Consider the following 26,146-nt stretch of genomic DNA (forward strand, 5'->3'; position numbering starts at 1 on the left):
ATTTGCAATATGTTTAGTGTTTTATTTTAACAGTGCAACAGCAACGAACGGTTGTGCTTATGTGAATGGTAATTATAGTTGTGTAAAGATAATTAATTTGTTTTTTTTAATCATTTTGAAATGTTTTAACTTGCTATTTGTGAATATTCTTTTGCTTTTATTGTGTCTTAATTTGTGCAGCAAAATAAAAGAAAATACATGTGTAATCAAATTTTAAAATTATTAGAGCAAGCAGCAATTTTATTTAAAAAAAAAACATAAGAAAATGGTAAGCGACATGTTTTGAAAGTGAAATATCAACAAAAATATCGTATTTAAAAATAGTTAAGTAATTGATCCGAAAAAAAGCATACTACTAAAAATTAACGCAATAAACAACATTAGCCAACAAGTTTAATTAAAAATAATTGTTTTGTTTCTTAACACACAAAACTATCACGCGTTAATTGACATCCAGTGCATTTTCATACTCTCATAGCAAAAAAAAAACACCGAAGAATTCAGACAGTAGATAACGAAAAACAGCAGAAGAACGACATACAGACATGAAAAAAAACAAAAGTAACGGAAAAAGGAAAGTAAAGGCCACGCAAATGAGGATAAAAGTTGATTAATCTTCTCACCACCACCAAACAATGCCAATAACAAGCAGCAAACAAACGAACAAAACAAACTCATCTCACTGAACGAAACCAAAAAAAAGATGGAAAACAAAACAATCATTACAACAGAACATCCGCCTTGAACAAACGAAAAGAAACGAAGAGAAGCGTAAAGTGGTAAATCCATTAAGAAAAGTGTATCACACAAACAACGTAAAAGAGAACACAAAAAAACAGACAGCAACAACAACAAAAGCCACCTTCAGCCTCCAAAAATTCACCACAAAGCTTCCGATCCGAGCCGGCGACCGATCGGTCTGCAACGAAAATTCGAACGAACGTTGCATAATTTTTTGTGTATGGTGTAGGAGATAGTGGCTGGTTAGACTAGCGTGCCGGTGCGGCCAATGCCATTGACCAGTGGGAAAAAACCAACATATAGAGAGCAAACGAGAGATAGAGCGAGATAGAGAGAAAGGATTGGATAACAAAAGAAGAAAACAGAACACGATCTCACCTTGAAAGCCCTACATTTCTTCACCCTTTTACACCGGAATGGGAGTTGTTGATAACAGCGCAAAAGAAGCTTCACAGTCGGAGTCACATGGTGGTAGCTCGGTAATCCGTCCTATTCATTGCGTCCGTGTGAGTGTGGCCGTGTCACCATCGATCTCAGCCAAACCGTCTCCACCCTCGGCCAAAGCATGAAGATATATCGCACCTAAGCGAACAAAGAAGGACGGATACGAAATAATATGTATAACTTCTTCGCGATCGCGATGGTGCGTAGGACCACGTTCGATCAGTTGTCCGGTTGACGGCCCGTAGCTTGGACGCGTTTTACGGTGCAGATAGCAGTGTAGCCTTTTGTTCCAAATCCAGCACAGTCAGCAAACGGTGGTGGACGAGCAAATTTACAGCGTGCCCGATCGGGATTGTTGAATTGTTTTCACTGTTTAATCAATGCGCAAAATTGTGTTTAGACAAGCAGAAATTTGATGCCGTTTGCAATTCTTAACATTACCTGAGTGTGTGTGTGTGTGTTTCCACAAAAAAGTTTCCACAGTTTGAAGAAAAGAAAAATTACACCGCATTGGTTGTTGTATCTTCCCACACACGCGTTGTTGTGCCTAGTGATCCTCAACGTGTCCGAATAGTGTTGATACCTTGTTGCAATCTGCTCCACATTAAACGAACGAAAAATCAAACTCGGTGTGATTGTGCAACTGTGTGTCTACGGCTGGTTGTTGGGTATATAGCCTTTGCGGTGTGAAGACGTGTCAAACGAGTTATGTGAACTGATCAGGGTGGCGATCGATAACACCCCCAAAAACAACGTACCACATCGTTACGAGTGTGTACCGTGTATGCATGTGTATGGTATCATCCTGCTGGGAGGGTACAAATTGATAAGCGATCGATAATTTTTGTACCGTGTGATAGTGTGCATATAGTGATAATACAAAGTGAAGAAAAATTATCACCTAAATGGCAGAGAAAATGGATAAGAAAGAAATAGTGCTTGTTACGGGTATGTAGCGATGATCAGTCCGATCACGAGCATTATTAGCTTTAGATTAAACTATTTTATTTATAAAATTGTGTTTTTTTTGTTTAGTTTATGTTGTAGCAGATCAATATCTGCAACCCAATGACGTGAGTTGTTTATGTAACCAAAAATGGCCAAAATCTTTCACTTTGTTCACGGTGTTTTGATATTTAAACGGCTGCTTAAGGGAAATGATTAATGACTCTTAACCACCTCACCGATTCATACTGGGGGAACTGGTGGATTAGCATCGCTATACAAATTTAAGTCGAAACAAATTCGACGCCACGCTTGTTTAAGTTTTGTCATAATAACAATTTTAAATCACTCGCGCACTATTAATATTAACATCGTGATGATGTTTGTAGTTTGCCAATCATGAAAATAAGCTCACACCGTTGACCTTGGGATGCTTTTACACAGAATTGTAGTGCATTTAGTTGTGCTTGGTTTTGTTCGACCTTGCGAACGAAATAAGGGCGAAAGGGCTTTTTAGTGTGACGAAGGTAAGATGATGGGACATCTCATCGTTACTTAAGAGTATAACAAAGCGTTGCTAATTTAAACCACCGCTTCGTTCTTTTCACTACTTCAAGCGGTTACAATTAAAAGTGGTTGAAATAAATTTTCCCAATATAATTGTCTCAGTAAGATATTTAGTTTCATTCATCGCGAGACACTGTGCACTATGATATGACTCGCAGACAATACTATGGCCGTCCCATTCGCGTCACCACGTGGACGGACGTGGAGTTTTAAAGTTAAAAATATTCCTGCTTCCGCTAACGTGGTTAGTTAATGCGGCTTGCACAAAGAAATCTTTTCGATTGTCTGTGTGTGTTTTCTTTTTCTTACCATTTTGTTTCGTTCGCACCGTTTTCTTACACAGCATCGGTGTGATTTGGCCATTCGATCACAAGTTTCGGGTGTATTTCTTAATCGTATCGCGCTTCTTTCACTTCTTCGCAACCGAACAGCGTTCCACAGCGGCTTCGACAGTGACTAGTTTAAGCCTAAAACCACCTTAGGACAAGCGATTTCTGTTGTGTGTGTGTGTGAGTTTGGTGTTACTAAATCAACAAAAAACCATGGGCCCGAGCGAGATGAATTTTTGGAGAAGGCTGTTTACGAAACGCGCTGAGCTAACCTTAGCTGATAGCTGATTTTCGTTTCATTTTATATGTGTTTCATTTTCACGCAACCGTTCCGTGATTTGTTGCATATCTTTTTTGACCTTTTTTTTTCAAAGCCTGGTTTGGTCCGGGTGAGTGATTTGATGACCGTATTCGAAAAAAGTCACCGTCAATGTTACGTAAAGTTTGGTTGGTTGGAATAGGCGAATGTTAGAAAGATTTGCTGAAGGAAAAACGGAGACTTAAAGATTCGAACCAACTGTTATGCATATTATGACGCGGTTGAATATTAAAAAGGGACGCCGTAGATCGGTAGATCTTGTGTAATATAATACCCAGGGAGACCGATAGATGGTTGCCAATTTTATGCACATGCGGAAGTATGCTAAGGAAATATTTTTTTTTATTGTATCTGCAAAAAAAGAACCGGTTACGAACATGTCTCTGGTGGGCAGATAAAATAAGTCAATTCACATGGGTCTGTATTAAACTTAAGAAGAAAATGTGTTTTTGTGTTAAAGATCATAAAATCAGTGAGTAAAGTAATTATTTTAAAGAAACTGTTTTAAACTCGCTACAACACTTTCGGTACATAAGCATAATATTATTTAACGACTGCAATTAAGCATCTTCATTCTTGTTTAAAACTGGTTTTAAATAGCTGCTCGTAGTATCTGCACAACTGAGGTGTGGCGTAAGTTGCGTTTTATCTTCGTGCGACTTGTCTCATTAATTTCCGGTGTCTTTATGAGTGAAGTTGGCTCATCTCTGGTTTCAACCACCCACGCTGTCAGTTTCCATGTACTTGAGTGGAATAACTAATTTCATATCGTGGGAACAATAGTGTAAAATTGTTACTTTGTGTAAATAGCCAAAGCAAGCATAGAAGCGCTATTTATAAAGTTTGTTGTTTGTTATGCATTTGTTACAAAAATGTAAAAAATACCGATTTTTCGTAACTTTTCTTGATTTTATTAAAATATAACATGCACTACAACGTCGGCACGAGGTTTATTTGTTGCTGAAAAAAAAATAAAAATTCAAACTGTTCACGATCGACTTTGTTTCTTGATCTTTTTAATCCCATCAACGTCATAGCTTCATCTCAATTTTGTGACTACGGCGCTTGTTGCATTCAGGTTGACGACCTAAAAAGATTATGCAGGCTGCGTCACCCGATATCGTTCTAAAGACATGACCAGCCCACCATAGCCTGGCGAGTCTAATACGTTGCAGGAAAGAGAGTTGAACGTACAACTCTCTAAGCTATGAATGTGGGGTATGAAATCGAAGTTTGTAAACATCAAGATTTTAAACTTCGTTTTTTTTACTACCAAAAAATGTTGTCTGATCAAGTTGTCAAGCTGTCTGATTTAAAAGATAACGTAATTCTTCGTTTTGTTTAGCTTATTGGCGGCTTATGTATGTCATATAAAGAGGTTATAATATTATAAACTTCTGGGAACCCACCTTTAAATTCATCACCGGAAGTATGTAAATTAAACTCTTTTTTTATATCGAGCCTTCATAGGGACTTACCTTTCAGAAGAAAAGACCTGGTGAGCAGGAAGCCACCATACTCAGGGTACCGATTTGACGAAGTACCTGCAGGCTGAACTCTCCCTGAGCCTAAGAAGCTATTATCGGATCACCCGCTAGTATATTAGACGTCGATAGATATAAATTAAAGCCTAAAGATCTCTCAAATTATGGAACTTCTTGTCACTTCGGGACACTGCGCAGCCGCTTAGTTTGTGTAGTGGATGATCCGTCACTATTCCTAGGGTTCGTTGCTTGTTTTATTCTTTCGTTTGCATTCGTTCGTCACTATATTATCATCGCCGTTAAACAATACACAGATAACCAGCTGATCTCTAACACGACCAGAAACTACAGTTTTCAGCAATTTTTTTTGTATTCCAATGTTTTCGTTTTCTGTGGAAAACATAGTGTTGCAAATCTCTATACACTGCAAACGTAAGTGCCTGGGAAATTATTTTTGGCAACTTCCTGGTGAAGTAGATCAGCTTTAAGTAGTAATAGATTTGATGTCAGATTTCACTCCAGTAAATATGTTTTAAGAAATAGCCACTTATTTATTGGTAGGTGTAGAGTATTTGCTAATTTAAGGACTCTTTTGACTGCAACATAATGCAATGTTTAGTAGCGATTAATTTTTTAATATTATTTTTCACAATTTCCATCATATACTCACTCTAATCATAGGCTCACTCTAAAAATTTTCGTTTAAAAAATCATCTTTGTCCTTGTTTTGAGTGAATTTATTTTACTAAATTCATTAGAGACTTGAATATTTCATTCTGAATGTTTAGCAATTTAATAACTACACTGAGAATATATTCTACAAATGTCACTATTAGTCTAAAGTTTGATAACTGTTTACAATTGGAATGAGAACGCAAGTTTGAGTCACGCGGGCGAAAAGTGGCAAATTGATTTTATTGTGAAGAATTCAACAAGTCACATCAAGATTCATACTGATTTCAGTTGCACTGGATTTTCCTGCTTCGGAAGATAGGACTCTAAAACCACTGGTATTAGAGGAACAGGCCATATGCAAGTGGCAGCCGTGTTCTTAAATAAGGCAAACCAGTTCCATTCATTGGTTCTGGAGCGCCATGTCAGGGAATAGTAAAGTGAGGCCCGTTTCTCCTCGATGAAATTAAGTTGGCAGCTTCTTTGAAGCGTGAATGATAGAGCTGACTCTTCAAAAAGCATATGGATGCCGCCATTTACTCATTGTTTGATTATTATTATTTTTTTATTCATAAGAAACGGCCTGGCCGTATTGCTTCATAGTTTTATTCTTCTTCTTGGCTTAACGACCTTACAGGTCACGCCGGCCATTTCTGGCTTACTAGACTTATTTTTACCACGTAGCCGGATAGTCAGTCCTTGCTACGGGGGGACGGTCCGGATGGGATTTGAACCCGGTCCGGCCGTGTGGACTGGCGCCGTTTATCACATGCACCACCGGGCCGCCCCCATAGTTTTATTATTATTAGTTATTAGAGTAAAATAAAGTTTGCTATTAAAATTTTAAATTAAAATTTTATAGATACCTCATGAGAATAAGATGGCGAAATAATATTCTAAAGTCCTAATCCTTTAGCATATTTTGTACCGTTCTGTCGTACTGTCTCCAACACTCAGCCCGAGATTCAAAGGAATTTGTGAACCTGCCAGTACATCGATCTTCAACGTCCACGGACAAACGTTGAACGCGCACCATACGTAATGTGAAAGATTTCTAATCATTTTTCATTTGTTATTGATACACAGACGCACACGCTCACACATAAATTCAGGCCATTCTCACCCTTCACGTGTTATTGATTGATTATGTGCCAGATCAGATTTTAAGAGTCACGTAGAAGCGAAAGTTTTTCACCAAAAAAAAAAAACACAAAATGCTCAAAATATGATCCCAACGGGCTTGGAAGTGAAGTATCGCTGACAGAGTTCAAATTAAATTGCTTGAAAATTCGCCGAGTTGTGGTATGATTGTCAATACCTTCTAAATCTTTGTGATGTGTCCCCTTTACCAGTTCCCCATTCTTCGAGCACTTTCTTCATCTTCCTTTGCTGTAAACGCACACATTACACCGTTTCTTTTTCTCAGCACAAAGAATGCCATCAACGGTAGAACATTTAACACCTTTCCGGTCTAGCAGCAAACGCTTGTCGATGTCGTCGAACAAATCTGATAAGTCAAAAACGTGACTGGGAGGAAATTTAATAACGAAATTCCTAATTTTTCACCGAGCAGAGAGGATCGGCTATGTGTTACAATTTTTAACAGCTTTTCACCAGAGAGATGTACACGAGTGTGTGTGTGTGTGAATGAGCGACACGTCGCACCCCCAAAGTAGCATGGGGCGGTGTTTTTTTTCATTGCTGTCGGTAACATTCATTACTCATCTCATACATACGGGCTGAAGAATGTGTTACCGCTTTCCTGCACGTGGAATGAGATAGATTGTTTGAGGTAGATAAATAGAGTGATTCAAGGAAAAGCTTCCGTTTTTGTCGCAATAAAAAAAAGCTTCCCAAAAAGAAGGTTCTTCATTTTTACCATCCGGGCTCTGTACTGAACCGTTAAGTAATGCCACTCTCCATCAAACAGTTGGGTACATGTTCACCGTGGAAGCAGGAAAGTAACGCTCACGATCACTTTAATATCCCTTCCCTCAATGGCTCAATGTGTCTTTTAATTCCTCTTTTCCATCCCCTATGAACGTGGAAGCCATTTTTGGGGTGTGCTTTTTTGATTGACTTTCCCTGTGGTTTGTGTCCGCTGTGTAGCATCCTGTGTGCCGTTTGCTCGAAACAGAAGCGTCGTTTAGCTTAAATTCAATATTCAGCGAAAATCCTATCCTGCAAGATAAACACTGGCCACCGCGCTCGTATTTCCTGTTTCCCAATCTACGCGGGTTGTTTCTTGTTCCGAAGGATTTGTGCGATTGCTGTTGTTGTTTTTACTTCCGAATGCAGAACGCTGATGAAATAGCACGGCTTGTGCTGTGCTGTAGGGTTCTGGATGAAGTAAAATTTGCATTTTTCGTTTCGGTTTTCCATTCGCGGCATAATATTGAGGTTTGGGAAACGGTGGTCTGAAGGCATTCGGCTCCTAAAATCGATCAGTTCGATTTGAAAAGGAGTTTTGGGGAAGGGAAAGGAGAAAGGAGGTAGGGAAAGTAGGGAAAAAGAGATTAAGCGTGTTGTCACCGCTTTTAATCGTCTTTAGTTTGATAAATGTACAATCGGAATGAGTTTTTCAAGTGACATCTCTGGTCCATTTTAAATAATGATATATATTTTATTATTAGATATACTTCAGTACAATCATTTCTCAACTCTATTACGCGATGTTTTATTTTACTCTCTTTAAGTTGATAAATAGTTACAGAATGTGACAGAAGTCAGAAAGTTTTTGTTCATTGTTTTTTTTTGTTTAGAAAAACAGCGAAACAGATGAATAGAAATTGTCGAGTCCTTCTTTAGTTTGGTTATTTTATTAAATCAGTATAATATTTATTCGCATGTTTATTACTGATGAGAGAAAATCCTTATTTAGTAACACAAACTTTTTTTAATGTCCGACATTGGAAGGACGGAATCACATTTGAGATATTTTTAAATATAATTATTATTATACCTCAAAGAGTTGATTAAAATAAAAATTGATTAATTTAAAGCAAATGATATTAATAAATAATACTATTACTCTACTATACATAATATAGTGCATATCAAGTCAAGTCAAGTACTGATCTTGTTACATGCTAAAAGTCTTGTAGTACTCTGGTATAAAGGTGACTTAATGATCCAACAAGTCTATGTGAAATGATAGATAGAATAAGAAAAAATGCATCAACGTTTTATTAAAATATATACATTGAAAATATTTCGATACTTTTAGTCTTTGCTTAACGTGATAATAGTTCATGTCTGTCATTTTAAAAGTAAATAGATTAGTCAATATTTGGTTTGTGGAGCTGACAAGCTGGCATATTAGACCTAAAGCCGAGACATTAGACACTGCGCACAAAATAAGTCTTAAATAATAGATCATGCATTTTGGTCTCTCGTTCTTACTCTTCTCGGCTTAACTAACTCTGTGGTCATGCCGGCCATTTCTGGCTTACTAGACTAATTTTTACCACGTAGCCGGATAGTCAGTTCTTGCTACGATGGTACGGTTCTGATGGGATTTAAAACCCAATTCTGATGAACCCAATTAGAAATGAAATAGCAAGTATAGACGAACCAGGTTAAGGGAATAATTACCATGAAGTTGAGACGAATTTTACATACATTCGCTAAAGAATAAACGAATTGAATCTGAACCTTCAGACAACATCAATCCGTTCATGAAAGAATACGCAAATCTCGTACACGTTTATTACGTCCAAATCTAAAAACTTGCAATACCTTCCCAGGACGAAGTCACTCATGACAGGGCTACTTCTACATAGCGTAGCAGCTACTTATAACAGATACAAGTATCATTCTATTATTTGCCGCTTGCTGTCCCCTTGCTGTCATATGGTTTCAAATTCTAATAGAAGCGAGATAGCTTTCTCTTACCGTTCCGTTAGGCGTGTGTTTAGTGAAAGCGATAAATCACAACCATCCGAGCGCCATGATCAGTCGAAAATCCGAAACAATGGCATTGCTTTCCAGCGGCAAAGTGCGAACGATGATGTGAATTAGCATACCAATTCCCGAAGCCCGGTTGTGTTCTTAGCAATACAGTTCAGTTCACAGTTTCTCATTTACCACTGTCACTGTCATCGGAATTCGGTATGGCAAGTAAAGGATTAAAGATCGGTACTTGTCGACGAACGCTAGCGCACATTGCCAGTCGTTTGCGTTGGGCTGAGAAACACTTCAACCTAGTAACTAGCATCGAGCAGTGAGCACTGAACCTGTGGGTTGATTTGAGTTGATAGATTTCCGGTACGACACGGAACTGTGAAAGCGCGTAACCATGATGGTACGTACGGTAAAAGCCGTCCCAGCAGAGACACTAGTTTGGAAGGGCTTATAGGCTTCCCCAAGCGACAAACGGCTGGATGGCCGGATCGGACCAGAAGCCGCCGAAAGCAGTCGCTCCATGAGCGGTTTATTTAAAATTCAAATTATGTGTAAATACAAAATCAAAACGATGATGATGATTCTATCAACATAATGAATCTGTAATATTGGCGACGCACCGTTGAGAGAACGAACCACGAATCGAGGTTGGGGACATGGTTGGCAGACAGGATGGAATGGTTTTTCCTTTTCGCTATCTCTCACACCCATCCATCCATCCATGAATCCTTGCCTTGTTCCCCACTTGATCCTTCACCCGGAGGAAAAGTGAACGCATTTTCACTTCGCTTTGGCGCTTGTGTTTGTGTACTTTGCCGGTTTGATGCGCCTCTGTAAATTCTCTCGCAACCAGTCGTGGAAGCTGTAGCATTCAGAGCATTTTCCACCCTTCCAGGTCCGCATGTGTCGCACTCTGATGCTGCTGGATGTTGTTTCTGTGAACTGGTGCTTTGCTGTTTACTTTCACAGATAAACTGATGCTGCTGTTTGCTCGTAGCAGCGGGAATAGGGATGGTAGCTAGCGGACAGGATCGAATGAAAAGTTAGGTGAATAAAATCGGATTCGTCACACTCCTTTCTTCCTTCCTTCCTTCCGGGTTTACGCTGTTAGTTCCCTGCTGCGGGGATTTGGCTGACTGGACCATTCACCACTGCAGCAGCCACAACTGGATGCGCTTTCGCATGTGCCGAAAATCAGTTTTCCGAAATCGGTTTTATTTACCAATATTGAAACACATTTATTAGTTGTATAATGTCCTTCATCGGTAAACACCGCGCAGTGCATTTTGTGGACGTGGTGGACGAAACGAGCATTGGCATTGCTTAATTAAACCATTTTAAGTGCGAACAGTAAATTGGGCACTGATTCATAGATTGATAAATTTGGTTTATTGCTTGTGAGGTTGGATATGTTTTTTTTTGCATATTTTCAAATGTTTATCTTTACATTTCATATTTGGTGTTGAAAATAATAACGCATTACAAACAATAATTATTGGTGTATGTTTTCCAAGGAACCATGACACTCGTTAGTAAATTATTGTTAGTTTATCAGCAATGCATTTATTTTGAGCATAAAGTGTAATAATTATTTAATAAAACATACACAATCTATTTGTGGTTTGTTTAATGGAAAGTAGTTTTAAGACGTTTTTTACGTACCTGCAGTTTGTTCACTTTTTCATTTAGTATTATTAATACGATTTAGCATACTAGCGAACATTTCATCGACATATGCAGACAGTTCATAAAATTTTATTTAAACCCAAATATTTTTCATAACTACCTTCATTCATTTCCCAAAATCGAGCAGAATTGGGAAACCTTTTTACTGAACACGTGTGTCGATTTTTGGTGCTACAGATCATGTAACACAGATTTCCGTACATAAGCTTCGAATGGAATTATTAATATCAGCGTGTGATACTGGATTATGGAAAAATGGATATACGTTCTTCTTGTAAATGGAAGAATACCACCGAAAGGGGTTTCAATTTAATTCGCAACAAATTCAATATCCGAGCCATGAACATCGTTATCGTGAGCGTCAGACATGTTAGTGCTTCTAGACAGTACATTGCGCACAGGCATAATTTATATTTTTGCTTACTTGAAACTGATGAATGTAAAATATGTACATTTTTGTCTATTTTGCACTCGAAAGGATATCCTACATGTTGCGTAACGGCTTATTTTTTTACCAATTTTACCGGTATCGTGACTGATCGTTTCAATGTAGCTCAATCATACGAAGAGACAGGCATGGTTTCGTGAGTTTAAGAGTTGAGATTAATGTGGTATTAAATTCTTTATGGAAGTTGGTTTTTGAGTGTGCTCAATGCCTCTAATTTAATTTAAATGGATCTGGTAATATGAAGAAGATTTGTCATACTATCATAAAAATAATTGTCATAAAAAAGTAAACAAAACCTTTTACATTCAACTAATTTTGAACTAGTCCTTAACGTACAAACACATAAACTTAAAATTAAATATAGTTTTTTGTTAAATATTGTCTTCAGGACATCATCCATCCTTGACGTGCTCATAATAGTACTTGAATGTGAAGTTTGTTGGTTTAACCCGCCAACTGAATTATTGTTATTAAAGTCGTAGTCGATCGTTCTCTATTGTGCCCTGATATCTTCCGACAGTGTTCTGTTAGGGAAATGCTGGTTTAAAAAGCCTTCACTTACTATTTATTATTATTTTCTCTTTTTTATTTTCTCTTTTCTCTTAGTCTTTATTTTCTCTTATTATTTATTTAATCATTTTCTCTTAGTCTTTGCTAGAGATAACATAATAACTTAAACAAAACAAACTTAAACAAAATCAGTGAAGCTTTGTCCGTAATGATGTTTCTGTATTGATCACCTTATCCTACTCAACACCTAATTCTTGCAGATGATTTACCATGCCATCAGTTTGGTTTATGGGATATTGCAGACTAAGGCCTGACTTGTCTTTTTAAAAAACTTGCCTAGTTTAGGTAGGGGTTAGGATATGGAGTTAGGATGAACTTTCAACATAATACATCAAGAATAGGACCATTCCAACAAGAAACGTAACATACAACTGTTTAAGGAACTCAAGATTCTTTAGAGGAATCTCATTTACTGTGGCAATAAAATGAAGACAAAACCATTTTATTATACTTTTTAAAAACTTCTTATACTTTTTCAAATGTATGTTGTTTTTATTTTACAATACATCACAGAAACTTCTATCCTCATTTCTTTTTAAAAACTCCGATGCTAACCTTCCTATTTACCGTTAAGATTGTTATTTGTTTGTACACAAAAGTTATCCTTTGCTGCGTTCGGTGCTGAGCAAGTTTATTGGCAAAGACAAAAATTATACGACTCTGTTGCCATCCATGGCTTGTCGCCTGCGTGCGAGTAACAAACATTTTTGGGACGTGCGGGATTTTTTTCGAAACATTTCTGTGTGCCCAACGTGAAACCTTAAGCACTTTGGTAGAGATGGGAATGGGAAGCACTGTGTTTCGTTAAAATTGTTTACAGACGACAAACAACCCGTACCCCAGTGCTGCCTTTTGCCGCGCGGTTTTTCCCATCCATACAGTATGGTGCCAGCGATGCTTCCCGTGCTTGTTGCTAGATAAATTTCCCTGCAGTCAGCAATTTTTTTCGGTGGAAAATCGTCCAAGGAATTAAGGGTAGCGTTTCCTCGACCCCATTCGGATGCATCCTTCGTTCTCTCTCCCGCTGTCTCGCTTGTCTTGCCCTTAAGCTTGCGAAGAGTTTGCTGACCCCATTGGAGGAACCGTATTTCATATCGGTTTGTGTTTTGTTTGTCTGTTTGTTTGGGGCCCGTCATGGGGTAGGTGGATGATTATTCGTCATGGTTCCGTCCAAGGGTTCCAAAGGCGATGAACGCGTTGACAGTTGATTGCCGGTCAATGATTTTTGGGCGCCTAAATTTAGGCCATCGAGCACGGACTAGCAATAAGGATGAGAAGTCCCAATCAGCAGTAAAAAAAAGATACTGCAGGCAAGGTTACGGCGAAATAGTACCACCATGAAAGCAAAATGTGCGACCGTGGAATGAACATTTCATATTGTGACAATTTTAATTACATAAAATATGTCTGTTGGTAGGTAATCAACAGAAAGCTTTTAAAAGCTGACAACTTACAGCATTCCTGGCTCCGGCTTAAGTGTTGATGTTTAACATGCCTTACATCTTTGAATGTTGATCGATGTCTTAATTCTTTCTTTTTATACTCACGTTTACTTGCAGGCGGTTCCGGATTCTACGGCCAACACTTGATCAGAGTTCTGCAGGAGCGGGACAGCAAGGTGGGCGAAATACGAGTGGTCGACCTTAACCCCTACGAGAACCGACTCGGTATGAACCATTGCCCTCTTTGCCATCTTCCGGTAATCGCCACTCTGCTCATTCCGTTTCTTTTCACCTCTCCGAAGGTCACACCGAGAGCAAGAAAGTTGTCTCGTACGTCGGCGATATCTGTGACGCGAAAGCGATCGAGCACGCATTCGAAAACGTTGACTGCGTGTTTCATCTGGCCGCGTACATGAACTTCGACTTTCCGCCAAACTATGACGAGCTGCAGCGGGTCAACGTGGATGGAACGGCCCGGGTGATCGAGCTGTGCCGCAAGTACAGCGTGCCCCGGTTCGTCTTTGCCAGCGACTGTCTCATCCACATGACACCGTACCTTGGGAAGGCCAACTTTACTATCATCTGCAATCAGACGGAACCGAAGACGAAGGTCCCGACAAAGGACAGCGAGTTCCAGATACCGGGCTATGCGGCCTCCAAGTGGAGGGCGGAGTGTTTTGCAATTGAAGCCAACGACACACTGCTTGCGAATGGTGGTAAGTTTGTGCGATGAAATCCTTATTCTGGGGTGCGAGAGAAGGTTAATTTGGGTTCGGTTGGAAGATGGTTAAGATTACCTTTCACTTTCTTCACTTCGCCAAAAGGTTCACGGGGATGGGAATGTAATTTCTGCGCAATAAAGTATGTTGTTTATGAAACGAGAACAACAAATGGGTAAATGATAATTAACGGGTTGGAATAGCTGACGGGATTGAAATACCGATGTGTCCCATGCACTTTAAGGTGTTTTAAAAAAGGTAAAACCTAAAGAAATGTATTTATTGGCCCGAATGATTCCCGCACCTGCTGTATTGAATGGTTCGTGCAAATTGCGAGTGTAATTTTATTTTTTAATTAAACTTAATTACAATTTTGATAGTTTGTAATAAGCTTACTAATATTCCTAGTGAACTTATTACAGAAAAGGCTTGAAATCGTTTTGTTATTTAAAAGTAATATCGTAATTTTAAAAAATTATCATCGGATAGTTTTTATTTACAATTTTTATCATTTAAGTATTTTGTTATTTTTTGCATTTTTTCGGTGGTAATAAATAATTCTAGGGTAATTGACCGTCTTGTATGCCTGGTGAAAAAATTTACTTTTTAATACCAAACAAAAGAATAATATACCTTGAATTAATTAATATTATTTTGGATTTTCATTTCCGCTTCCTTTCGTCTAACGATCTCTTGTGGACTTGGACTTCCATTCCTGGCTATTCTTGACTATATTTTATATTTTGTTTTATAATTTGGAAAGATTTATGGAAAAGATTTTGTGTTAACTCATTTGTATGGCGTATGCTTAGTCTCGTAATATTATGATTCGATGATGATTTGATTGTGAATGATTTATTTTTTTAAATTTACAACCAGTAACCTTCATGCTAAAATTTACCCTTTAAAAATACGTGCGTTTATACTTCATCTCTACTAATGTATATGTGTTGCGTATTGCCTATCTAAAAGGCGCGAACATGAGGATTCCGGAGATGCTACCATCAAATCACCAGGCGCCCCCACAATATTATGTAACATTGATAACATATTTTTACAAAGCTGTTAGTTTATAAAAAAACAGAACAAAAAACATGAGAATCAATTAACATATAATCACATTTTCCACTCACTAAAACGAAAATAAGAATAGGCTAAGCACGTTCATTTCAAATAATTTTCTTTCGATGCTTTTTTATAGTTAGCGAAGTTTTTTATATGTTAGCTTACTTTTTCAGTTCCCTTATAAATTGTGAGTAAGTAAATAAGTACGTATAAAATTTAATAAGAAACAATACACTAATGTGTTTAAACACTTACAAACGCATCATGTTTGGAAGGACCTCAAACACTTTAAACCGACTAAACATAACGTTTAAAGCTAACAACTCCTTACTAAGCTCTTACCATATGCCATAAACAACCCTTAAAACCCACTACATCTTCACTAAACGCCCCTCTATGTGGTTGTGTGTCTGTGTTGATTCTTGCAGAGAAGCTGAAAACCATCGCTATCCGGCCACCGGTAATGTTCGGCGAGTGTGACGAACGGTTCGTACCGTCCATCACGAAGGTGGCACTAAAGTTTAACGGCAGCATCCCGAAGCTGGCCGGGCCCGGTGGCAAGCAGCAGATTATCTACGCGGGCAATGCGGCCTGGTGCTTGGTGCGCGCGAAGGACGCCCTGGTCGAGAATGCCAAAAACATTGCCGGCTATCCGGTGTTCGTGACGGACGAGTCCGGCATCGAGGATACGACGCGCTTCTGTCAGCGGATCTCGCGCGCCAACGATACGCTAAAGCTGCGCCCATCCAACTATCAGATCCCGCTGTTTCTGACCTTCTTTCTGGCGTTTCTGCTCGAGCTGCTGGTGAAAGCGCTGCATCCGTTTGCGAAAATCCGGCTCCCGTTTCCACCGTGCGGGATGCTGTCGTACATGTCGTCCATTATGCTGTTCAATCGGATCCGCGCATCGATCTACCTGGACTACGAGCCGATCTACAGTGAGGAGAAAGCCGTCACAAACAGTGCACTGTGGTACGAGCGTTGGTATCAGGATTACTGCCAAGCGCACAGTCTGAAGAAGCTGAAAGTCAAGTGAAAATATTCGCTTCCGCAAGCACGGATTCCCAGGAATAGCATCAATCTGCTCACGGCCCTTATCTGCCGTGAGTGGTGATGTATGTAGCCTTTTTTGTTTGTTCCTTCTTCTCCGAACCGTACGCAAATCGGTCGTAAATAGATTCCGAACAGTATTGCACGATAGGGCAAATGTCCAGCCGGAGGTTAGGTTTTTTTTTCGCTCTTCCTATTCCACTCTTCACTAGGGTCCATTCCATTGGGCACGCGCTATTAGCATACCGGATGGTAGGATTTCTTCACCTAAATCCGTGAGCCCATCATGTATAGGAAGTATTTTCACTGCATTATTTCTATTGGGCCACTGCCACCATCCGTGCCACTTCTTTCCCTACCCTTTGCATACCTGGTGCACGCTTGATTTGTCTGGAAAATCAGCCAGCACCAAACGCATACCCCAAATCGCTTCTCGGAAGCGACCTAATGAAGCCAAGGCTTTCTCGTGTCTTTTGCAAAACCATTTAATTAAAATTAACTTCACGATTATTAGGTTCGTACCTTCATGGTGCTGGGTGTTCCATCTCAACATCAAACCACCCACGAGGTTTGCTACGTTTGCTCAGGCTCCTCTCGCCTAGACGGCTGAAATCGATCGTACAGAAATTAATTAAACTTGTTTTGGCATAGCACATGGAATGTGTTCTCTGTAAAGTGTGCGCGCCTGGGGGTGTGTGAATGTGTATTTGGTAAGGGAAGATGGGGTGCCCCTCCGAAGGGCGTCCATGCAGACGCGATACGCTTCAAAATCTAATTACCTTCTTCAATAATCACGATAATCTTTGACAATCTCACGCGGACGCACCGTACGATCCGTGCCGTTTGTTATGCTAATGTACATTTTATTTATTTCTTCTCCAATCTCCATTATTATCCCGTTGTTGCTGGACGGGCAAAAACCCTTAGCGGAAGCTTTTGGATGGATGGAAAAGAAATTAACGACGGTTTTTTTCTCGTTTTAAACTGTTCCCCATTTCGCAATGTTTTTTTAGCTTGAAATAAAAGTGAAAGTCCTTGTTTTGCTTTGGTGAGGTTCAAAGATCAATTCATTACAATAAAAATGTAGCATTCCGTACCCTATCAGTGGCTTAGGTTAAGGGTTTAGTTAGGTTTTAATTAAGACACAATATTCAGGTGGGGCAATAGCGATAGGACTGGTTAGTAAGTTAGTACCAATTTTACTATATTTGTAGTAACCAAGACACAACACAATCAACTGCAAAGAAGGTGATCCCAAAGGAAGTAACTCCTAATAAAATATATTGGTCTGGTATTTTGCTGCCGTTCTGAAGCTTATTAGTGAAGGAAATAATTCGGTTCGAAAAGGTAAGGAAAAAGCTATTTTATTTAATTATATTATTACAAATTTAATTTCTACGCATCATTGTGTATAAAATAACCAATCGTAAGCAGATCTCACAGACAGTCCACGGAAAGTCTGGTTTTGTTATTGCATACCGATTTATTTAGGAAAAATGATGAGTTCCTTACCACCGTACGGCAACCGACCGGATGGCTCCATCGTCCATTATCTTCACACAGAAAACAGCCCCGAGGAGCTGAGACAGCAAAGATTACGAGCGGGAATTAAAATTTCCAGCACCAAATCTTGCTCTAAATAGATGAAGCAATAATAGATCCGTCCGCCCCATCCATCCATCCAGGGCACCCACCCAAACAAGTGGCAGTTGCCACGAGTGTGTGTGTGGGTGTGTGCAAAGAAGCTTTCGAGAGGGCTTTCTTCGATATTTTGCCGCTTGCTGCACATTGGGACGAGGTGGCTGTGAGTGCTGATGGCATCGAAGGGGAAAATAATCAACGTAGCTGAAAAGCAATAAATCTTTCCACTACCCAAGAAAACCCAGAATGGTACTCGGCAGTCCTTGAGGCAACGCCATCGGAAGCCAATCGAACGAAGTAATCCTATCGTCGTGGATCGTTGACGTGACAGCACCGTGTGTTGGAGGTTTTGGGGGGGTTCCGTGCAAGAATAGAATACGGAGCAGTTGGGAGCAGAGAGAAAAAGAAAGACATACAAAACTCCGATATGAATTGTGAAAGGGAGGGAAGAAAAACTGTCTACAAGGAGAGCCGAAATGCTGCTTCCGAGTGAGGATTGGAAATAAATATACGCTCGTAAATATTTAAGAATAGATTGGCTCGTCGAGATAGTGCTGGTGCAGCGTCGAGAAATCGACAAATTAAGATTTTCAGACGCCTAGAAAGTGTGATGCTGTTGCAGCGGGTTTACCAAACGTTCGGCTGGATGGTCGGGAGGTGTTGAGTTTTCCACCCCCTTTCAGCTTTCCACCAGTGACAAAAACCAAACCAAAAAACCGCCTGCGGATTCGAAAAACAAGCACCGATTTGCTTTGCGCCTTGCTCGATGTGTTGCCTGTCGGTGCGCTACGGAAAAGCTGTAAAACCCGCTCCTGATCAACCGGGTGGAGCAATGGGCGGTAAAAAAAACAGGATACAACTGAAGCACGGAATGGGATGGCATCATTTCGCTTGTCTTTGAACGGGCGCTAGGCTCTGCAGCGTACAGTAATACCGGCACCGGGTATTGGTGTTGATGGGAAAACAATGTGACCGCGAGCAACAAGAGGCAGAACCAACTTCGGTACCGCTCGAAGTTTGGTGGCTGAGTGTTGGGAAAACAAATAAACATCGTACTTCCACTGGGTGTGACTAGTAGCGTCACGACGATTTTCAAAACCAAAGCGTGAGGGACACTCACACTTCAGCATTTTGTTCCTCGGGGCCCAGCTCATAGATGGCGCCACTGCTGCTAGTAGTACTGGTGTCCTTTCGCGCGTAGCTATACGATCCGCTTGAGTGTACCTCCAAAGGACTGATTTGTGTGTATTTAAGATGGTGGTTGACGATAAACACGCTTCCGTGCAATACTCGTGGCTTAGCTTTAATATTAGCTTCCATCGGAGTTGATGCGATCCGCTTACCCAGTAATGGAAATGAAACCAATATAGAGCTAGATAGGGAACGATTGTGCGAAGCTATCATCTACCACGCTGAATCATCAACAAATCAAATGGATTGCAATGGACCAAAACAACCATTGTGGCGGGTGTTTGTGTTTGCCGACTAGTGCCGATGGCACGGGTACAGCGAAACGCGGTAGAAACGATTGAGAAATTCGAAAGATATCACACAATACAACTCAGCACCGTAGAACTTGAAGTTGATTTCCTCCGTAAGCCCTCTAGCGGAAAAATTGCACAAACTTTAGCCAAGGTGACGAAGGCTTTACCATAACTGGAACCGGTTGCCTGGATGACTGACTATAATTGCCGGAGCATTAAGATGTAACGAAAGATGAAGCCGGTTGATAAATAATTTATCAAATTAATTTGGAATTAAGTTTCCCGATTATGATAAACTTCTCGCCGTTCGTCGGTTTGCCGAAAATATAGGGTAGACAGAGATGTGGGCAAGGTTTCCGGGACTTCGAGCGGTAATCGGTGACCATAGCCAAAATAGCCTTTTTGCATTCGTATGATGCGACCCACCCGAAATGGTGATGATGATAATGAGATTTCGAGCAGCGGTAGAAGGTGCTTCCTGAGTGGGAAACCCCTTCCCGTTAACTCCATTCCATTTTCGAAACCCGTTGCCCATCCGCTCCCAGTAGCCTGCCGCATGCGTAGCGTGGTTTTTGTGATTTGAATTTATTATCATCACGTGCGCGATACCGCGCGACAGTGACAGTTTCTTGAAGGAACTTGAGCATTTTTGGATTGAAATATTCGAGAAACGATGGAAGGTTGGTTTTTGAAGATCCGCATATAAACGCAAGACAGCACCCGGAGTTCCACATCTCCTTCCCAGCTTTCAATGTTTCCCGCTCGTGTGTATCTTCGGGCGATAATGATGTCACGAAGTTGTCCGGGAGATGAATTAGTACCTCATCTTCATTTTTACCCCTCGCGTGTGGCTAAATATTGGAAAATTTCACGCACCACAAGTCCGCTTAGGTATTGCTTAGGAGTTGGCACTGTGGAAGGCATTCCGTGCCCAACACAACCAAAAGGTGTTGGTAGATCTTGTGGTTAGGTGAGCAAGTCTTCTGAGTGAATGTGGAAGCCAAAAGAAAAAAAAGTATATTTCCGTTGCTTCACGCAAAACATTTAGTTCAGGTGATGACCCACGCCCTTAGCAATGGTTGATAATTATCCACGGAAGGGAAGGCAAAAACAATTATGAACCCCGAAACCCATGATGGTAAATGAGCACTATAATTGAGTCACTTCATTTGTGCGGTGGTTTATAATATTAATTTGCATTCTAATTCTTCCCACCGGTTCGGTTTGCGGATGAGAGTTGTGTAGATATCGCTTGAATCGCCCGGGCGGATATTCAGGTTGATGATTGATGGATCAATCCTGGCTTAAGACTTGAGATATAACTTTAAATTTAGCCAAAAGCTATTGAATGATGATGATGAGAAATGATGGGTTGATTGTAGGCATTTATTCACTTTCATTAGGGGTTAATAAGCGATACCAATTCTGTGCGGTACATTGGCACCGTTAAGCAGCGATTAATGAGCTTTGAAGTTGACTTCATGTTTGTGATTGTGTTTCACACATGTATGGCATGTTTTCCGGAAGCATGTTGACAGTGTAAGGGTATGGTAATGTTTCTAGAATCACTTCACAGCTATTGTTCTAGTGGTGATGAATGAAATTTCTACAACATTACTAACATTAGTGGTAGTGATCATCCCTCCACCATTGAACCATTCGAACCATTGCTGCCTTTCGGTGAATGAAATCACCACGGAAATCAATCCCGTGTTGGTGGTGGAAAATATGCAAAACTATGCGAAGGTTGCATTATCGTCCTCATTTCCGCTCCGGTTCGGCAAACGGTCATAGTACTACGGTGGAAAAAAAGGAAAAATAAAACAGCACTGCAAACATTCCGATGCACTATTCAAACGGCCAACAGTAGTCCATTCACAATTTGATCGTATTCGAATTACAAAAACCGAGTGCCGGTTGCAAGCGTGTGGCCCGAGGTGTGCTTCTGTGCCGAGTCGGTCGCAACTGCATTTATTTGCCGGTCGGGGTTTCGATGCAATTTACTCCGCGTATCTAGGTGACACCGATTTTCCACGCCGAAGTTGACAGACAGCAGCGGGCCACACTTCCTTTCACCCAGAAGTGGGCAGGTCAGAACAGGAATGAATTAGGTTAGTTTGACTAGCAAGCTGACGCCAAACAGAACCACGATGTAAAGCTAAAATATTTTGTGCATAATGATACGACCGGTAGATCGTACAAGAGAACACCAAACTTTATCATATATAATGAGAAATAAAGGCACGAAAGCAATGAATCATAGGAAGTAGATAAAGAAAAGCTAAAATTAAATTACACCACGATATCAGTACCATTTTCTATTCGGCATGGAATTTTTCACACCATGCACAAATTAAATTACCAATCAACTCAATTGTGTGCATATAGCTTACACGTTTTATGTGTGAGGTTTATAAAGCTTCTCCCCCCGTTCCAATGCATCATGTGCCCAATTACAATGGTGGTAGCAAAAATTATCCGCACTCAGCTGCTGTTTAAATAATAATTTAATCATTTAAAATTAAATCATCGGTCAGCGGAAGTGATAGGATTTTCTTTTCGATTGCGGTCACAAGTTAGAAAGGTCACATAACGGACCCGATGGAAAACGTAATTAATGAAATGGAATTAGTTCAGGTGTACTATCGCATACTTGCAGTGAGTGTGACACTCACCCAACTCATGTCATCTGATGTGGTGCAAATTGTTTTTACATAGTACCAACTTAAGTTTTTTTCCCCTCACTCGATCGTAAGCTGCACTGGTGCTGGGGTGTAATTTTTACACCGCTACCAAGGTAGCATATAATCGGTTGATTTAATTCGTTCAATTTAATATTGCGGACTAATTTACCCTGCACCGTGTAATAAATAGTGAAATGTGTGCTTATTTAATCAGGTGTGGGAAAAAAAAGATAAAAACAAGCGGTAGGGAATCCTATTTAAATTGTACATTGCGTGGAAAACAAAAAAAAGTACAGTTGTACTAATTTTTGCTTCGCGTACTAAAAAAAACATCGAACAGGGGGGCGATGTTTTGCGTCACTCACGTGCTACCGCCCAGCTACAATTGGTCATCGAGAAGTTATAATCATGGCGTCATGGTAGCCCACCTTCCTTCCCCATCCCGCCCTCGTTTATTAACCTTCCGATACATTTTAATTCCGATGTACCGATCCGTGCGGCAGTGTGCGTAGTGTGCGAACCCCGAATTGTAACGGGTAACATGTTTACATGTGTCGCCGTACCTACCGTGTGTTGCCACAGGCGTACACTACGCTTTGTTTGTTCCCTTGACAACACAGGTAACACACCTACGGTTGTAGGGCCTAACTACAGCACAGCAACATAACAATAGTGGCCATACCTATCCACCCACCACACGATCCCGGCTGTCCCGGGTCAATTGAACATTGGGCAAGAGTTGTTTGGTGCATCGTTCATGAGGTCCATTAAACTCCCGGTACAAAGGGAACCATATCAACCCCTTTTTTGCTTTAACTCCCCCCTCTGTCCCCAACCCTCACTACCACCTAAAGCGAGTTCTAAAATGCGGACTCAGTTTCCATGACAACAATGGAATTAAACAACACAAGAATGGTGAATAAACACGTAGAAGATAGAAAGAAAAACGCACACAAGGGTCCAGCAACTCCAGCACACATACACAGGTGTAGGAGTCTTTGCAAGTTGGGGGCTGGAAAATCTAAAGAAAAACTACCCCTCAGTGAGAGAGGTGCACGTGTGTGTTAGTGTGTTTGAGTGTGGGTGCCCCTACAATGAATGAGGGGAACAGGTGAAAATAGGCATTTGGCCAAAAAAACACAAGGCAGTCTTGTTGGAAGTGCTCCCCGGTACGGTTGAATTACGACGAAGCGGATCGGATTGCTGACATACTGTAGGATATGTACCATAGCGTGAAATAATGTTTTGCCATCAAATGTGGATAAATGATGGAATTGACATAAATTTCGGAAGTGTTCTACCAAGCGAAGATCAGTATGTTTTCGAGTCGCGTTGATCATTGTGCCTAAGGGGATGTTTTTGATACTTTAGCTGATTAATTTAAAGCGCAAAGAATGTAAAAGTGTTTGATGTGGATTGGAAAAATGTTTATGCACAATCGCGAGCACGACATGTGATAAGAGTTTGCTGTTCGTTAGTGGATCATTTGACGTGTAGAACACATTTTTGTGCATTGATTTGCCGGAAAACATAGGTACTACCCGATGACAGTTAGTGTTGTGTTGTTTGTGTTGAGAAGTGAGAAGAAGTGAACAAAAACACAACTGAAAGCGTCAGCAAAGGTGACCTTCTAATTAGATTCGCCAACTCCAGTGACCAGTGAAGCAGAGTCGTTTGAAGTTTAAGTGATACGGTAAACCCCGTCAGCTTCGCGTCGGAGGCGCCTTTTGAAGTGAGCCAAAGGAAATGGATAAGTGTAAACAAAACGTGAGAACAGGCCGCGTACCGAACCTTCCGTAGGGTTGATGTTCTCTTATTGGTTGTGTTTGCTTTGGAAGCGATTGTGTGTACCGTGCCGTGCTTGCTTTTGACGCTTTTTGGCAGGCATCATCGATTGCAGTAGCGATCAGTAGAGTGAAGCACCGTGTATCGAACCGGCGGAGAAAGGATCTGTGTTTCTTGGTCCGACGCGTAAGTGCAGCCGATCCCGCCTAGCTAGTGATTGAGCGAAGAAAAGATTGCCAATGACGTACGCCATTACTCAATCCAGCGCGAACGGGAACGATTAACCGGAACCGTTTGGTGGCGATAGTGTGGGCATGCGAATGCAAAACTACCAAACCATTCAAAACAGGAAAGATATTGCCGCGAGTCGAATGCGCTGCTCATCGGATTGATGAGGAAGGCAAACAGAAATAATGAAGTGCAATTTTCGTTACCTGACGTTGCTGGCTGGCGGACTAGTGTTAAGCTTGGTGGCAGTACCAGTAGTCCAAGGATATAGCAGTGATCCACATCTGTTCGAGAATCGAGGTAATTTTTTCCCGCTTCCATCCCAAAAACCAGCAAACGATTCGGAAAAGCGAAGCTTTCGCTTTTTCTTTTCACATTAAAAGTAAAAAAAGTGAAGTCTTCCGATTCTGGCACGGAAACTGACTCGGGTGATGGGTGATACTATCCTGTTTTTTTTAATCCTCGTTCACTCTCTAACGTGTCTTTACGTTTTTCTATCTACTGTGCGATGTTTTACTATAAACAAAAAAAAAACACAATCTCGCACAAGGACGAGGGAATGCAATTTTACGGTCACTTCCCATCGAGATGGTAATGTTGCGATTCGTATTTTTTTTTTCGCTGTCCGTTTTGTGATGCTTGATCGGATGCATCTTTCCGAGATGCATCCAATGTGTGTTGCCATCTGCATCACTCCGCGTTGCATTACATCTGCCAATTAGGAGCCTAGAGACGCGAGTGGCTGTCCACTTTACGGGGTGTGGGTTTTTATTTTGTTTTTTTTTCGCCAACCCCGAAAGCGGACCTGACTGATTGATTGACAAAGATAATTGAAATGCTTGAGCGAACGGTGCCGTAAGACCTTAAGGATGAACGGCACCAAACAAAAAAAAAACAAGAGGGAACATTATTCGGGCGCCAGCTTCGTGAAAGTCAACGCCAATGACTAACGACTTTTTTTAACGCCGTGCACAACAACACTGCAGGAATGTTACCACTTCTTGCAGCAGTAGCAGCATCGGCAGCATCCTTTTTGCTGGCAAAATAAACGGATGACAGTTGGTACCGGTTTCGGTAAGGGAAAACTCTTTGGATGGAGCAGCAGTAAGAATGGAAAGAAAGGTAAACCGAGATGGGATAGAAGAATGCCGGTGAGTCGTATCCGTACAGTGGACGGAGCGCCGAAGCAAAACAACTTAATTACGCTTGCAAAACAACAACTTAATTGAATTAAGCGTTGTCCAGCGCGCGCGAGCTGTAGTTTGCCGCGTCATGGTTGTCCTGTTGATGCAGCTGCTGCAGCTAAGTGCAAATCAGACCCCTCATGCTGCTAGTAGCGCAGTGCCCAGTAGCGACAGTAGCAGCAGCTGCACCACAACGACAGTCAGCTCGGCATTAGATGAGAGACAGAGGAAGAATGTGTTTTGATGCTTTGTTTTTCATGCTGCTGTTCTGCTTTCTTCTATTAACGAATGGTGATTTGTTTGCGAGTGTGTACGTACGGACGAAGTTTGCTTCCTTGGCAAATTGGGCACCTTTTAGGAAGCTGAAGTAACTGCATCCAATTGGGCACGAATAAATGGTTGCAGCATAAATGAAGCGTAATATCTTCAGATGCAACTACGATGTTAAGGACTAATTGGTTAGTGACGGTGAAATTTTGAAGAGATTTTTTTTGCCAGTAAATCTTTCCATACAACATTTGATGGTTCGGGTTTGTGAGTGTAATTGCAATGTGCTTGTTGATTGTTATGGAGCATTATGGATGTATGGTTTATATAATATTATTCGTTGTTATTATCTATTATATCTTATTACTATTATTATAATGTATATTGTTCAATGGACATTCATTGTCTCATCCTCATTCATTGTGGTATCAAATCTCTTCCGTGCCATGTCCCCCGTAGCATGGACTGACTATCCTGCTATGTGGTAAA

General features: G+C 40.7%; 2 protein-coding genes across 3 annotated transcripts in view; both read left to right on the forward strand.

The window, feature by feature from the left end:
• The first annotated feature begins 1,281 nt into the window (after nucleotides 1–1,281).
• On the forward strand, nucleotides 1,282–17,678 carry LOC125767669 (3 beta-hydroxysteroid dehydrogenase/Delta 5-->4-isomerase). Its single transcript, XM_049434489.1, has 4 exons — nucleotides 1,282–2,133; nucleotides 13,668–13,775; nucleotides 13,853–14,266; nucleotides 15,763–17,678. Exons 1-4 carry the CDS (start codon nucleotides 2,091–2,093, stop codon nucleotides 16,368–16,370), a joined length of 1,173 nt encoding a protein of 390 aa, XP_049290446.1. The 5' UTR covers nucleotides 1,282–2,090; the 3' UTR covers nucleotides 16,371–17,678.
• A 3,463-nt stretch (nucleotides 17,679–21,141) lies between these two features.
• The window catches only part of LOC125767607 (uncharacterized), a 74,392-nt gene continuing 69,387 nt past the window's right edge, over nucleotides 21,142–26,146 (forward strand). Inside the window, exon 1 of one of the 2 annotated variants that reach the window (XM_049434378.1) lies at nucleotides 21,142–24,506. In XM_049434378.1, the coding sequence (XP_049290335.1) occupies nucleotides 24,392–24,506 (115 nt within the window). In that variant the 5' untranslated portion in view covers nucleotides 21,142–24,391. The remainder of the gene's footprint in view (nucleotides 24,507–26,146) is intronic. The other variant, XM_049434377.1, reaches the window with a different exon arrangement.

Source organism: Anopheles funestus, chromosome 3RL (genome assembly GCF_943734845.2).
Source record: "Anopheles funestus chromosome 3RL, idAnoFuneDA-416_04, whole genome shotgun sequence".
Lineage (NCBI taxonomy): Eukaryota > Metazoa > Arthropoda > Insecta > Diptera > Culicidae > Anopheles > Anopheles funestus.

Coding starts and splice junctions, on each gene's coding strand:
- LOC125767669 (XM_049434489.1), top strand. CDS start 2,091: ATGGCAGAGAAAATGGATAAGAAAGAAATAGTGCTTGTTACGG. Junction 2,134..13,667: donor AGAAATAGTGCTTGTTACGG/GTATGTAGCGAT, acceptor GTTTACTTGCAG/GCGGTTCCGGATTCTACGGC. Junction 14,267..15,762: donor CACACTGCTTGCGAATGGTG/GTAAGTTTGTGC, acceptor TGATTCTTGCAG/AGAAGCTGAAAACCATCGCT.